Raw genomic sequence first — 16,584 nt, 5'->3', positions numbered from 1 at the left:
GACGAGCACAGATGCATCAAAAGTATCTTAGAATAACAGGTTACAGATATTTGCTTTTCAAATATATCCGGTTAAAACACAAAATACTGGCGTGAGAAAACGTATTAATTGAAATACAAGTAATCTGTAATTTTAAAAAATACAAAAAGACATTTTACACAAACTATATTATCACATTTTAGCCATTAGTGGCCTCAGTATGTTGGATTTTGTTGCCAGTGACAGACAGAATCTCTTTAATTAAAATGAAGTCATGATTTTGTTTGATCTCAGTTCATTCAGAAAATATTTCATGTTATTAATGATTAATCGACCGATTGTTCAGGCAGCCGACTATCGATTTAAAGAAATTACTTATTACTTAAGTTACTAAATCCCTAGTTTAGAAGAACCTTCACACCTCTGTTGGACACATGAGGTGTGACCACAGGTGACTGTGGTTTGGTTTGAGGAGCGTCTAATCCAGAACTTCACTTATACTTAATTATGAAATATAGAGTAAAGCTTTGAGTAATAAAATAAAGTATTTGTCTGGTTAATATTCCATATGCAGTACAATTCTGTCAGCACAATAAACATGAATAAACCTCGTTATGTTTCAACATCTTCTGCCTCGTAGGTGACGATATTAAGACTTGGTATAAAAAGTGATGAAGAGAACTGGACCTGTTAGATTGTGTGAGCTTGAGTAAACAGTTACTCAGGTGAAGTCTCATCCTGAAGTATGTCGATACAAATATCTGGGTTTTAATAAATATTTCCTGTGATGGGGTGTAAATTTAGTTGCTAAGGAGGTAGAGCAGGTCATCCAGTAATCAGAAGGTCGCTGGTTCGAGTCCCCGGTTCCTTCAGCAAGATACTGAACCCCAAATTGCTCCTGGCACCCTGATGGGAGCCTCAGCCATCAGTGTGTGAATGTGTTGTTGTTGTTGTTGTTGTTGTTGTTGACTCAGTGCTTCAGGCTCCAGGTGAGACGGTCCCTTCAGTGTTCAGTGTGACTCTCAGGTGAGCCTGTGAGCAGCGGACCTGCTGCTGGTTCCACCTCGTGGATTTAATGATCTGGTTCTGGGCACGAGGAGCGGAAATGGGCTGTCCCTGCAGGAGAGTGGAGGGTCTGGTGTGCGCGTGCAGCAGCAGCAGCAGCGTCACTCGGAGCAGCTTTACGCGCGCTGGCAGCTCGAGCCCCGTGGACAGCAACATGAGCGGCTGAAGGAGAGACGCCTCGGTGCTGACTGTCTCTGTCCAGACCATCATCTTCATCATCATCATCATCTTCATCATCATCAACTACAGCCTGGCTGCCGCCGCTCCGCGCGCACTGCGGCGCTGTGAATCCTGGGAACAACAGGCGGCTCGGGGCGCGCGGCCTCTCTCCTCTGGTCGGCCGTGGCGGGAACGATGCTCGCGCTCACCTTCACCTGCCGCGCGCTGCTCGTCTTCCTGCTGTCGGAGTGGGTTCAGACCGACAGGACGGCGGTAAGACCCGGACCCAGAGTCACTGAGAGCCAGACCTGTTGATGCAGAACTGATGAGGCTGAGCTGAGCTGCGTGCGCACTGCAGGTGCTCAGAGAGGCTCACCTGAGCTTCAATCTCAGCAAAACAGGAAAATATTCAAGTCCAGTTGACTTAAACTGGACCAGTTTAAATCTGTATTCATGTGCTGGTCTGTAAAAGACTTTAATTAGTTTATTTTAGGATTTAGTTGCTTCACCTGAGGGACATCTCCCCAGGTGATCAGCTGGCTTGTATGAAGGCTGTACTGTAACATCACACACTGTTCCCATTGGACCGAGTGTCTTGTAGAAGGCCAGGCCTAAAGATTAATAAACTTAGTGGTTGAATGCAGTGCTTGGAGCCAAAAGCCCAAAGTGCACATGAGCTTAACTGTGTCAGAACCACTTCTGTTGTAAAAGTGAACTTTCAACTCTCACTGAGAATATCTGCTATATTTTCTCTTGTTTAAAGGTCCAGTGTGCAGGATTGAGGAGGTTTTAGGGGCGGAACAGGTATAAAATGTTCATAATTATGTTTTCATCAGTGTGTAAAGCTCTGAAACTAAGAATCTTTGTGTTCCCGTCACCTTAAAATGAGCCTTTTATCTGCAGACGGAGCGGGACCGCTCCGTCTGCAGATAAAAGGCTCATTTTAAGTGTTTGGTTGGACCAGACTAACCAAGCTGAGGTAAACAGCACATTGTCTACAGTTCTGGTCCATAAAGTCCATCATCAAGCCAAACAAACCAAAGTCAGATTGTGTGAAGCTTTCCATCCTCCTGACAGTCAGTCTCTCAGCAGCAGCGCACCTTTCACTTTAACTCACTGTGGATAACACTCAACTCTCAGCTTGTTAGCAGTAATAAAGTGTGTGTGTGTGTGTGTGTGTGTGTGTGTGTGTGTTTAATCTACTGTCTGTAATTGGCTCTCTGTTTAGGCCCCTCAGTGAATATTTGCTGCACCACAGCGTCTCCAAATTGCAATTTTTATCATATTGTTTGTAATTAGTTTAGTCGACCTGAACAGACGAGACGACACAAAACCAAAAAACTGCTCCGTGTTATTTGTGCTATTATAGATTAATGTTGTCTATAGTGTGTGTGTGTGTGTGTGTGTGTGTGTGTGTGTGTGTGTGTGTGTGTGTGTGTGTGTGAGCTCCCTGGAGGACGGCAGGGTATCACCAGCCAGCGAGACCAAACCATAAACCCACACACACTGCAGCCAGGCAAATATTTAACCTGCTACTCAGGGGACACAGGTGTGTGTTTGTGTTTGTGTGTGTGTGTGTGAGAAAGTAAGTAAGCCGATAATATATTTGATCAGTATTAAAATATGTTAAGGTCAGAGACTCCAGCTGAATATGAAGTGGTAACGTGGGTTAATAAGAAACGTTTAACTGGTTATGAGACTGCAGTCAGCCTGTAGTAACTCTGGACGTCTGTCACCGGGTCGGATTGTGAGAATTAGTCTCACTGCTGGTTTATAACGTAACGGTTTATGTCGGACCTGCTGCTGAGTTATAACTCCCTTTCTTTTCTTATTGTGGAGACATAAATGATGGTATCTTCAGCTCCTCATCAGAGGTTAGCGTAGCTGCTGCTGTAGCGTCAGAAGAGCAAAGAGCAGCACTGAAGGCTTCTGTTTTCAGGCTTTGATAAGAGTTTGATTGACCGGCCGGCTCCGCTGGTGGCAGCGCTCTCCGACTGTTGAACTGATTGGTTGGCGTTAGTCTGTGAGAGCGACTGATAGACAGATGGATGGTTCTTCACCTCACCTGCCAAGTACTTGTTGAAAGTGGCTGCCCTTTTCCAAACTGTTTCTGAGGGAAACTTCCCAGATCGTCTCTGTTACAAACTATCTGGCACGTCAGGTTATTGAACAGAGACCAGCCAGGAGACCAAGTGGGTCTAAATTTAACTACGATGTTCAATCACTGCCACATCTCGTGTTTCAAGTCTCGACAAGTTGACTTTCTTACTGGACTCGAATGAACTGAATGTTCTCAAAACAATCTGCAAACTGAGCATGACAATGTTAGAAGTTACTGCAGAATGCAGGTAATCTGTACTTCATGTGGTAAAACATGCAGAACTGCTCCTTTACACACTGAGCAGCACAGACACACTGTGAACCTGCAGGGAAACTGTGTGTGTGTGTGTGTGTGTGTGTGTGTGTGTGTGTGTGTCTCCAGTCTCATCATATGTCATCAGAGCTGAAGGGTGTGTGGAGGTGATGTTTGTAAACACACACACACACACACACACTTTTGAATCACCTGAGACGTCAAACATGTCATCATCATCCCACCGACCGTGTGTGTGTGTGTGTGTGTGTGTGTGTGTGTGTGTGTGTGTGTGTGTGTGTGTGTGTGCGTGCGTGCGTGCGTGCGTGCGTGCGTGCGTGTGTGTTAATGGTCGGTTTGGACAGATTAATGGCAGAGAGAGAAAAAGCTGCGTTCACAAGCGAGCGTTTCACTGCAGCGAGCTCCGGTCCGACAGCACAGGCAGCCTGTTCAGGAGCTGAACCCGGCCCGGGTGTCAACAGAACTTTCAGCAGCATCAGCGAGTCAAAACTTCACGTTTCACTAAAACTCTGGAGATGAGTTTTTAATGTTTTCCTACAGCAGCCGCTCAGGAATGTGTGAGGCGGGAGGAGACAGTGGTGGCTTGTTCTCACTCTCTCTGCTGGCCGCTCACTTCCTCTCTCTCTCTCTCTCTCTCTCTCTCTCTCACACACACACACACTCACACACACACACACACTAACACACACACTCGTGGCTTTTACAGTTTGAGTTTTACGGTCCTTAAACACTGCTGCTAATTGTTTTAACACTGAGGATATTGTAGTTGCTGTGGTTCTACCTGACTGACGGGAAATCCAGTCGGCACAACACTTTGCACCTGGACCCCTGCCCCCTCCACTCCTCCACCCCTCCACCCCTCCACCCTCCACTCCTCCACTCCTCCACCCTCCACTCCTCCACCCCTCCACTCCTCCACCCCTCCACTCCTCCACTCCTCCACCCCTCCACCCCTCCACTCCTCCACCCTCCACTCCTCCACCCTCCACTCCTCCACTCCTCCACTCCTCCACCCCTCCACCCCTCCACTCCTCCACTCCTCCACTCCTCCACCCCTCCACTCCTCCACTCCTCCACTCCTCCACCCTCCACTCCTCCACTCCTCCCTTTCATTAATTGGACCCAGACTTTCATTCCTCTCTCCGTTCTCTCTGGACGCCTTCCTTAATCCACTAATCACTTTATTCCCTCAGATTTGCTCTGAGCTTTGTCCGATACTTCCTCCATACCTCTGTTCCTCCACTGCTCCATCCTTCCTTCCCTTTTCTCCTCTGTCCTTATATTTCTCCACCCATCCTCCTCTCTTTGTTATTGTTAGCACCCCTTCTCCCCGAACTCAACTTCCTTCTTCTATTTTTGCCATTTTTCTCCCCCTGTTCTTCCCTTCATTCATATTTTCCTTCCTGTACTCAGCTCCTCCCATGTGTCTGTCCAGTCGCCAGAATAAAATGTTGGCATTTTAAGTTCCTGCAGGTTCCTGCACATGTGCCGTATCAGCATTTTGTACAATATGTGTCAAATCACCTTCATGTAGCATGTCTATGAGCTGACTGTCGCACTGGGAGAAGGAGGTGATGCTGGTGGTGTTACAGCCGGGCTGCCAACCCAGACACCACCACCACCACCACCACCAGTGTTTCAATGTTAAGAAGTGTGAAACCACTTTAACAACCCTGAAGTGTTTTCTGCCTGAAACCAGCTCAGCTGTGTCACAACACAAAGTTTCTGTATGCAGAAATGTGAAGTTTCAACATGTGGTTTGCAGAAACCTCCTTCACTCCTCCACCTTCATGAGTCCCCACTTCTTCCCTCCATTCTCCTTATTTTCCACACTCGCCTCCAGACTTACTTTTATTCTGTCATTTCTCACCTCCATCCCTTCATCCATTCCTCCCCTCATTTCTTCTTTCTACTTCTCCCTCCCTTCCCTCCTTCATACTTTCCTTCCTCTTCTGTTCCCCTCGCTTTTCCACCGTCTCTCCTTGTTTCTTCACTTTCTTTTCCCTCACAGTTTAACGTTTATGCTCAAATCCAACAGGACACAACAGGACAACAGTCATGTGAGAGATCTTCATGTTTACACTGAAGACGAGAGGAGGATTTTTAAGTGTTGGTAGTCAGAAACAAGGTCACCGTCAGCTGTTTGTTGAGTTTGGGCTGCTCTCATGGGGTTCACGGAGGGGTAGAGATTATTCTGTGCTTTGTTTGGACCAGCTGCAGTTTCTCAGACTTTAGTTAAGCTCTACTCTTCATGCACTGTTTCACTTTCCTTCCTCTAATCCTCCTCCTCCTCCTCCTCCTCCTCCCTCCATCACTTCCTTTGTTTCAGAACATCTTTCCAAGAGGCCAAACTTGGACTTTGTTTTTCTGTTGTCACAGAATGAACATCGTCGTGTCACACAGCCTGAACTGAAGCTGGTTAAACTGAGTCGTGTTTATAATTCGATCTCTGCGGTCGATATAAGTTAATGTGTTGACTTAACAGACACACAGAGGTTCATTCACCAGTAAATCATGTCAACACTGTCAGACAGCAGAGAAAATCAACCTGTGTGTGTGTGTGTGTGTGTGTGTGTGTGTGAGAGAGAGAGAGAGAGAGAGAGAGAGAGGGGAGGCTGATGGACAAAGAGGCACTGATGAAAAGTGAGAAGGTGGGGCCTCTGTGTGTGTGTGTGTGTGTGTGTGTGTGTGTGTGTGTGTGTGTGTGTGTGTGTGTGTGTGTGTGTGTGTGTGTGTGTTGCACTGCAGGTCTCAGGTGTTTTCAGTGAGCGTGTGTGTGTCAGTGTGACGAATCTGGTGTGTGTTTTGGAGACGTGTGAAGTTGTGTGAGACCCTGAGCTGTGAGTGTTGTCGACACCCGAGAGGAGCATGTGTGAGTCGCTCACATCGTCGCAGCCAGACTCCTGCAGCGCTTTTTAAAAACTGCATCAGAGGCTCCTGTTTACATTTTGTTTATCATGTTCGGATTTAGCATCTGCACAAAAACAGATGTGTACGGTGTCCTGGAAGGGACGAGTTAAAATAAAGACGAACTCAGTGACTGCTTGGGTTATTTCTCACACATTTCGGGAGAAAGTCTCTTAACGAGCCCGGTGTTGGTCTGGTTTGAGTTAGAGTGGCGTTCATCCAATCAGGTGCAGCCAGGAGTGTTTGTGCGGTCATAGGAGGGTGATGGTAAAGCGTCCAAAGCTGCGAGTCCTGAAGTCCAAAAACAGTCCTGTGGACATGAACCCTGATCCTCTGTGTCTCTGACGCTGTGGAGTACCCAGTGAACTGGAGCGGAGCTGTGTTCTCCCTCACTAACAGCCGGGTCAGAACTTCTTTTACCTTTAATTCACTGAATCTTAAAGTATGATTGAGTTCGTCAGCTCGTAAAAGAGGAAACAGCAGCGTAGACTTTAAAAAGCTGCTGGCAGAGTATCAGGTTCATAAACCTGTTGGGAAGGAAACGTGTTTCCACTGGCTGCTCACAGCTTTTATAGACTTCTCCCAAAATATTTTACTGTCAGTGATCCGTTTTACATTCGTGTAAAAGCTTCTATTTAGCTTGAAAAAAACCTTTTCCTGTCAGGCACGTAGCCAATCGCCCTCCTCCTCCTCTTCCTCACTTGTTTGCTAATTTGATGCTCTCAGGTGAGCTGACAGGTGAAAGGAGACCCACAGACTTCTTCACTCTCTGTTCCTGAGCTCAGCCATCCTGAAATGTTTGCATGTGTCAGACTTGTTGGCTGTTGTGACACTCGTTTCCTCACCCTCTTTCATTCTGCCTCTTCCCTTGTTCTCTTCCTCCTTCGCTCATCGCAGTTTTTCCAGGCGTGACATTGAAAGCCTGGCAGAGCATCCGTCACGGACAGCCTGTAAAATGCCTCTCGGTGTATCTCTTCTCACCACCTGCGGTGCTGGACAGTTTTATTTATGCACAGCCTCAGTCGGCTGTCAGCAACCAGACGAAACTTTAGACTGATGCACTTCTGTGTGTTGTGGTGCAGGAGGGAGGATGCCAGGTAGAGTTCGCTCTGCAGGCACACAAGTGGAAAAGTAGCAAACTGTGTGAAAGAGTGATGATCATTAACTGGACATACAGCCTCCATTAGCTGTTATTTTCTCATCCTGTGTTTGTGTGTTTGCAGCCTTTCCTGATCACAGAGAACATGTGGCCTCGCGGTTGTGTCCTGGACTGCCAGAGGGGGCGCCACCGAGCTGTGTGCGGCAGCAACGGCAGGCTGTATAAATCGCTGTGCGCCTTCCAGAGGGCACAATGCATCAACACACAGCTCCGCCTCGCTCCACGGGCACACTGCTCAGGTACGCACACCTCTCCATCACCAGCCTGATGACTGACTGCAGCAGCATGACCAGATTTTTAACCAGCACAGTCAGCAGAAAACAATACTGGCAGCTTCTGCAAACCACAGATTCGATCACACACGTCAAGTCTGGATTTTACTTTCAGATCCAAGTCAGTCTAAGTGCCAGCTGGCCCGGAGTCAGGCTCTGGAGTCCAGCGGCCACAACAGCGGTGGCCACGTGAGTCCAGCTGCTGCCGTCTTTGTGCCAGGGTGCCATGTAGACGGTCACTTCCTGCCAGTGCAGTGCCACAACCAGACCGGGTACTGCTGGTGCTCCACGCCCGACGGCAAACCTGTCAGTGGAACCTCAGTCCTGCACCTGATCCCCAACTGCACCGGTCAGATATACTTTATTCACAGTCAGACAGTGAATGGAGGAGTAATCTTGGTTAAAAATCCCCCGGTGATGATAATTAATCATCAGGATTAATGAGTTTATGATTTATTGATATTATAAATCTGCCTTAATTCCTCTAATGAGGACATTTAGTCTTCTGATGCCGTTCAAGAAGATGTCGGACTAATATTTGTTACTTTGTCTGCATGAATTAATGTGTGTTTATTCTGAAGTCTTGTTTCAATAAATCATCTCCAACAGATCTCATCACCACGCTGGCTCAGATCACTGATGAAGACTCTGCTCCAGTCCAAGGTGAGGAAGATATTTCACCTTCTTCTCTCTGCAGTCACACATTGTTATTCTGTTCACGCTCTTTATCTTCCTTCTCGTCGTCGTGCCGTACGTCCCTGACAGGTCATCTCTGAATGCTTCTGGCTTTCAGTTCTTTCTGCCATTAAATTGGTCGTTTCTCTGCCAGACACACCTGCAGGAACTTGATCATTCACAGACGGCTGCACATGCCAACAATCCAAAAATGTTTCCCTCGGTTCTCCTCTCAGTCTCCACACGTCTCCTCCTCTCTCACGGCTGCTTCCTCCCTCGTTCTTCTTACTTTTACTCTCTTCTCTTCTGTTCCAGATGAAGTCGGTGAACCAGGTCCCACACTGGACCCCAGAAAACCTGCAGGTGACAAACTGAAACTGTCCAATAAGGATCATCTGTCGTTCACATGACAGACTTCAGTTACGGATGAGCTGAATATAACTGACAAATGAATTATCACCTGGATCTGCAGCTCCCCTCGACTTCACAGAGCTTTATAGAGAGTTTCAGCTCTTTGTTCATCTGTCCAGCCTCAGTCTCACAGTTCTGGTTCCCTCTGACTGCTCTCATTGTGTTTGTGGCTGTGGCAGACAGAGTTAGAGACTGGCTGGTGAACATGATGGACCATTTAACACCTAAAGAAGCAGATAATTCCCTCTGGAGATAGTAGAGACCAGAACCAGAGCTAACAGAGTGAAGACTGGACTTTGTTAGGTGGCCACAAACAGAACTCCAGATTAATATAAAGATATAAGACTCCCACTGTTATATTTCTTTATCTCTCTTGTCCCCTCTCTTCTCTCCACGAGCCTTTAAAATGCCTTTAAACTCTCTCTGACTGTGAGCTTCTCTTGTGTAGAGCTGACAGCTCCTCCGTTCTGGGTGACCATCCTGATGAACTCTGACCCCAAAGGAAACCGCTCAGTCAGACGACCCACCGGTAAGAGTCAGTGTGTGTGGAGATGTACAGCATGTGTGTGTACATACACCGATCAGCCACAACATCGAAACAGCTGACTCGTTACAGCGCAGTGTCCTGACGGGAAACCTCACTTGACACGCAACAACCCGTCCTCCACCTTAGTAGTAATGTTGTTGTGTGTGTGTGTGTGTGTGTGTGTGTGTGTGTGTGTGTGTGTGTGTGTGTGTGTGCGTACAGACAGTCCTCAGACGTGTGAGCGTGAGCGAGCGTCGCTGCTCTCTCAGATGCGTTCAGCCCGGCAGGAGGAGCGTTTCATCCCAGAATGCACTGCAGACGGCCGCTACATCCCGGCGCAGTGTCACGCTGCTACAGGTTACTGCTGGTGCGTCAGAGTGGACAGCGGCCGGCCGCTGCCGGGCACCTCGGCCAGGTAATCAGTCCATCAAACAGTCGATCGGTTATGAAGCTTCTTTCTGTCGTTCCTTTTTCTCCTCCTCCTCCTCCCCTCATTAGGTGTGACCGGTTTATAAAGGCACAGATATAATTATGCACCGACACACACAAGCAGTTCATCTTAATCATTCAATTTTATACCAATTACTGCCTCCGTTCCCCAGGTGGGTTCATCTGAAGCAAACACACAGAACAAATGAGAACAAACTGCGGCTGGTCGGTTCTGTTCTCCAGGGGTTTTATCAGCGCTGTTGATGCTCAGCTGCTCACAAACTCCTGAGAGGAAACTGGAGGATGTTTTCATGTGATGGTGTGAAGGAAAAAACTCCCCGAGGCCTAATAATGTTTAATCCTCCTGAAAAGCAGTGCGAACACTATCTTCTGCTGGTGACTGATTAGAAAGTCTTTCATTTCATCAGTCCGACGGAGCGGCAGGACGGCAACGCCAAACACACAGGACGATGTGTTGCTGTACTGGTGTTGTATTGTTTACAGAAAAGAAATAAAATATATTAAATACAATAATTTAATGTCTATTAATGTATCTGTTTATTCTAGTAATAAGAAAATAAAATTCAGTCTACCAGAATCCATGTGAACCGGACAGTTTGTTAGAAACACCTAAAACAAACATGAAGGTGACGATGTTTCATTTACCGTCCTTTTCTGAAAACAACGCAGACATTTTTAGTGTAATGTTGGTTCATTGACCTTTAGTTGCTCCTTCTGTCTCTTTGCAGGAATCACATCCCAGACTGCACTGGGGCAGAGGACACACCTACAGACAGGAGGTACAGGGACAAACCTCTGCCAGGTGAATATCACTGTTTCTCTTACATGACTGAATGAAAAGAAATATGTGATGTGTATGTATGTGTATCCAGGGTCACAGTGTCCTCCACTCTGTCCCCTCAGGCTGTCCCGGAGCTCGTAAGAAGCAGTTCCTCCAGAGTCTGGTCCGAGCTCTGCAGCTGGAAGCAGAGCATGCTGGGAGTCTGAGTCCCAACCAGTAAGTCTATCCTTAATCTACTGTACTGTACACCACAGCAGGTGCAGAGATCAATGTGGTAGTGATTAAAGATCTCCTGTGAAGTCCCCACAGAAGGCTGCGTACAAATCACTACCTATTGACTGTAAACTGGATGAATTATTGATTGTTTAGTAACTATGGAGCACTGAATGAGAAGGAAGAAGTGATTTCAGGTACAACTTCAGTTTGCCTTTAATTAGTGACTCATGACGAGGACACTGAATGCAGCTGGGCTTTAAACGGCTTTGAGAGATCGAACGCCATCATGGTCACATGTGATATTGGTTTGTTGGAGCCGCCCGTCATAAGAAGAGCAACGAGCAGGAACGTATGAACGCGGTCATACTGTTGAGTTTCTGATCGTAGTTCGATTAACAAGAGCAGATCAGTTCTGTAAAGTTCTGCGTTAGAGGTTCCTCAAACATGTCAGAATTAACAGTTCTGATGTTATGTCATTTCGACTATTTATGGGGTTGCAAAGATAAATACTGAAGCTAGCATGCTAACCAGTTAGCTCCAACCCGTCCTGGTCCAAAGCTCCTGTGCTAGTGGTGTAAAAACACCAACACCTGGTCCAGACTGCTAGCTGCACAGCTAACTGAGCTGACTAGCTAACAGCAGCCACAGTTAGCTGCATCCTTTCCTGTCAGTTCTTCCTCTGTATAACAATGAAGACAACGCTCCTTCAACCTGCAGAAATGACATCACACAAATGACACTAACGGTCTGAAGCTCCACAGGCTGAAAAGGTTCGAGCCAGATTCCTCTAATTTTCTGTCACATGTTGGACTCGGAGCTGAGATTCTGCTCAGGATGCCAAATGAAAACCAATTTCACACTTCAGTGAGGAGCACAGACCTGATTAAGTATCTGATTAACCGATGGGAACTGTTGGAAGGAGAGAACAGACCATCTCCATCTGTTTCCCTGCTCTGTGTCTGCCAATCAACGCCTCCGCCCGTCAGTACTCACCTCCATCTGCTTCTCTCACTTCATTCACAAACATCCTCACTTCTTCTTCATGACTTCCCTTTTTCTCATTTTCACAAACTGTGTCTCTATCTCGCTTTCTCAGCCAACTCCCAACATTACCATTTGCCAGAGGCTTCATTATGTCAGCCACACACACACACACAGCCCAGGTCTGAGGTTTCTCCCTGATACCTGTTTGCTGTTTAATGAAGTCCAGGTTTGTTTTGGTCTGATACAGAAAATTGAAGCTGTTATTTTTTGCCCGCTGTATAACTGATAAGAACCCAGGAGCCAGCTGGTAATGTTGTTTTTCAGGCAGGCTGCCGTGTCCTCGTGAAATTTGATATTTATCGAGTTCTGCAGGAATACACTGAAGAGAAGGAGTGGGTTATATTTGGTCAAGGTGCGAACACTCGGGAACACTCTGTCAGCAGCTACAGTAATCTGATTACAGGTGTCTGAAGATGCTCCACCTGTTGATGATGCCAGCTGGGGTGTTAAAAGTCAGTTAAACTGCTGACATGAGATCCTGATGTGTAGGTGTCATCAGGTTTATGCTGAGAACAGTGAGTTTATTCTGATTCTATGGATCTTGATTTGCCTTTTGAATCCATCGTAACTGTTGTGAATCCACATTGTCTGCAGCTTTAAGTAGACACAACTTAAACTGGTTCTGTCTCTTTCCACCAGGTCCTCAAACACTCGTCCCTCCAGCTCTCCATCTGCCAACACTCCGACCTCCGCCGCTCCATCCTCCTCCTCGACTCTGGGCGTTGCTTCTCCTGCTGCTGCAGATTCGTCCAGGCCGGAGGAGGTGCTGCGGTGGCACTTCAGTCAGCTGGACGTGGACTCCAGCGGGGTGCTGAGCGAACGCGAGGCTCGACCCCTCCGTCAGTTCCTGCGACGGAGGCTGAAGCCGCGACGGTGCGCCAAGAAGTTCGCTCAGTACTGCGACAGAGACGGAGACCGAGGGCTGGCGCTGGAGGAGCTCAGGGTCTGTCTGGGCCTCTGAGGTGGGTCACAGCCAAGTGTGTGCGCAATATGAAAATACTGCATGTACCTTTGTTTTCTACTGTGAGTGAAGTTTCATTTTCATGTTTTCTTCTTTAAAAATGAGCAAGTCAGGGTCCTGAGCTTAAAAACAAGTCATAGCTGCACAACTTTAACCAAAGTTAGAAACCAACTTACACAATACTGGCAACGTATCAGGAAAAACAGCTTAATACGATCCTTATATATATATATATATATATATATATATGTATATATATATATATATATAATGCATCATCTGACTTTAAACCAGAGCCAAGACACAGCACAATAAAAGGCGGCAGGTTTCAGTATCCGTGTTGATCCCTGTGGTGTCGTTGAGCAGACCGCAGTGTGCACGCTGTGCATGTAGCACCTGCTCTGAGCCAATCAACCCGTTAACCTGATTGAGAACAGGTGCAGCAGCTGGCATGACTCCGCCTCCAGCTGGCGCTCAGAGCAAACCTGCTCAGGCTAAAGAAAACTCGTTTGTCATCCTGAAATCAGCCAAGATGAAAATGTTCCTGAACCGGTGTCCGAGCCGAGGCCGGTCGTGAGACAGTGCGACTGCTTTGACTGCTTCAAGATGTGTGAAATTACAAATCAACAACAAAGTTACGTATCAGTTACCCAAAACCAAGTCTGTAATGTTAGCAAGGCTGCAACTAACGACTGTTTCATTATTGATTAAGATCGACAAAAGATATTCAGTTTACCGTCACAGAGGAGGAGAGAAACCAGAATTTTACTCAGTTACTTACTAGACTTATTTTTACTGAAAAAGTTACAACAGTTCAAAGTAAAACGGATTTACTCAGGTAAAACACATGTACCTCAACACTGTACTCATGTATAGAACTTGAGTAAAAGTACTTAGTTACTTTCTACCACTGGCTGAGTGACAAAGTCAGTGACACACAGGTGGCGGGCTGAATGTGTGTATGAGTGTGTGTTTGTGCACATAAAATACTGTAGATACTTCAGTGTGCACAGCTGTCTCACACACACACACACACACACACACACACACACACAGTCTGAGCGTGGCTGCTCATTGGTCCCTCTGGCTCAGATGAAAGCGTCTTTCTCTCTCAGGTTGTTGCTCCTGCAGGAGAGTCGAGCGTTTCAGGCCGGCAGCCAGACAAATTACACCCACCGCTGTCTGAGTGTTTATGTACCTTTGTGAAATCAAAACAAGCGTGGGCAGCCGTAAAATGGCCTGTTTGTCAGCGAGCGATCAGTCACAGCTCAGCCGTGACACCAACTCGGCGATCGGGCTGTGACAGCTGCAGGAGTGTGTGTCGGGACGTTATTATGAGTGTGTCGGTATTCAACCTGCCCTCGGACAAAGAGGCTTTTTCCACATGAATATTTATGTCATGTACTGCTGACATGTGCAAAACAAAACATCAGGTCTATACAGAGAGCTTACAGTGCGGCGCCTCACCGAACAGATCCTGCATGGAAAGACTTCACATACAGTGATCTGTGAGGGGCAGTGGAGACATGAAGGAGCGATGACGGAGCAGCAGCACGTTGTGTTTACGTTCGTCAAAGGACAAACACAAACATGGTGATTAAAAAGCAATAAAACTACGAGCATTGCTTATAATTAATCCCTGCAGCGTTAAAAATCAATCAACTCCAGTTGAGTTGGAGACTGACTTTTGTTTTATGTCACCAATTTGAATGAGCAACAAAAAGACATTTTAACGTTCAGTCTCACCAGTTTGTAAAGTCACGAGGGCTGAGGTCAGCTGCAGTAAGATCCTGGTTCTGGTTAAAGTGGCGGTCAAATGATCCTGATTCGTCTGGTTTTCAGACTCACGTGCTCAGTATACATCTAAAATGAGTAGCTTTACTTTCTCATCAGAGGTGCACAGAGGTTAACGTAACTTCAGCGTGGAGGTGAGACGAGGAGGGAGGAGGAAGATAAGACTCTGCAGAGCGTACAAACAGGGTCAGTCAGCGGGAGGACGAGTGGAGATAAAGTTGTGCAGGAGAGCAGGAATATGAAGGAGGCAGATAAAGAGGAAGGAGATAAATCACAGAGGAAGGAAAGAAAGGAGCCGAGGAGGATCTGCTGAGTCTGAATAAACAGAAGTTTAGATGTACTTTCTCCTCCGTGTCGGGTTTTAATGTTTATATTTCCTCACTATTCATTTTCTCTCTTTCTGTCTTTGTTTTTCACCACAGAGCAACGAGACAGATCAGCCTGTTCTGTACTGACCGGCTGGTTTCCTCTCCTCCCACTTCACCGTCACCTCACAGGGGTCGATTTATTCCTCCCATAAAACATCACAAACTTTTCATCCAACACTGATTAAAAGACGAAACGTATTAAAAAAGCATCTCCCGGCTCTTCAGGACACATTATTGATCCTGTTCTTATCAGTTTTGTCACCAGTGCCTCGCTCCACTCACATGGAGTAAAGTCAGCCTCCTCTGGTATTATTATGTTTTAATACACGTATTTCTTTTCACACCTTCGACAGCATGACTTCTGCAAAGTCACTCTCACTTTCCTCCTCTCATTAGGGTTAGGGTGAATCCTCCTTTCCTTTCCTTTCCTTTCCTTTGCTCCCTGTCTTTCCTCTTGCTCATGATTCCTCCTTCCTTTGTCTTCACGTCTACTTCCTTACATCTTTTTGCTTCGTCCTTCCACCTTCTCTTAACTCTTTGCACCTTGGACGCCCTTTTTCTGTCATCTGCCTTGACTCCTACCTCCTCCTCCTTCTCCTGGCTGAGTCCTCGCTTCCTTCCTTTGTTGCATCTCTCTCACTTCTCTTATTTGATCTGTCTTCACTCCTCAGTCCTCACTTGAACCCAAAGTCGTTCCGGTCCGCCACGTTTCAGTTCGTCCCAGAGCTCTTAGTTATGAGGACGGGCTACGACTGAGGATGCACGAAAGCTGCCTTCCTGTAAGACTTTGAGCTGAACACAGTGGCGTATGAATACTCCACTGCCCCTGCATCTGGCACATTTGAACAGGATTTAGGGGAAACATCCTGAACTTCTTCCCTTCATCCAGCCTCCTTTGCTTCTTCTTTCTCTGCTTTCTACCATCTTTGCTTCCACATATTTTATGTACATATTACATATTAATAAATCAATGTAATATTTTGATAAAACTATGATTAATTTTTATATTTATAGTGTATTTTAGACGGTGTACGAGCACTTTGTTAGACTAAACTTTGCTGAACGTTTTTTATCGATGTTTGTAAACGTGATTTCAATAAAAATGATGCTGTCATGACCTTTTCATAAATCTGAGCAGCGACACTGAGAGTATCGTTTGTCACTGTAATAATCAGTGGGCGTGAATAAATCGTTTGGTGTCACAGGAAGCTGCTGGTTGCCACAGCAACAGCTGCACTAATCGCCGCCTCACAGTAAACAAATCAGCAGATAAACAGGAAACGATGGAGGAGCAGCAGGTCTCATAACAGTCGAGTCAAAGTTATTTCCCAGGGTGCTTTAGCTCACGTCCGAGTTCATCACCGTGGCTGAATGTGATTGGACGGGACGTTAACGAGCCACTGAGGCTCCTAACAGCTCAGTTAGGCGTCCAGAGTGATTTAT

General features: G+C 46.6%; 1 protein-coding gene across 1 annotated transcript; it reads left to right on the top strand.

The window, feature by feature from the left end:
• Nucleotides 1-986: 986 nt before the first annotated feature.
• LOC311255617 (SPARC-related modular calcium-binding protein 1-like) lies at nucleotides 987-16,238 on the top strand. The gene is made up of 11 exons (XM_084350235.1): nucleotides 987-1,476; nucleotides 7,708-7,882; nucleotides 8,031-8,264; nucleotides 8,525-8,578; nucleotides 8,906-8,953; nucleotides 9,450-9,530; nucleotides 9,750-9,942; nucleotides 10,706-10,779; nucleotides 10,881-10,974; nucleotides 12,658-12,980; nucleotides 15,196-16,238. The coding sequence occupies exons 1-10, from the start codon at nucleotides 1,399-1,401 to the stop codon at nucleotides 12,977-12,979; spliced, it is 1,353 nt and encodes a 450-aa protein (XP_084206361.1). The 5' UTR covers nucleotides 987-1,398; the 3' UTR covers nucleotide 12,980; nucleotides 15,196-16,238.
• The last annotated feature ends 346 nt before the right edge of the window (nucleotides 16,239-16,584 follow it).

Source organism: Pagrus pagrus, assembly GCF_965226575.1.
Source record: "Pagrus pagrus genome assembly, chromosome: 4".
NCBI classification, from domain to species: Eukaryota; Metazoa; Chordata; class Actinopteri; order Spariformes; family Sparidae; genus Pagrus; species Pagrus pagrus.
The sequence above is the reverse complement of the archived record's forward strand: the minus strand, read 5'-3'. Positions and strand labels throughout refer to the sequence as shown.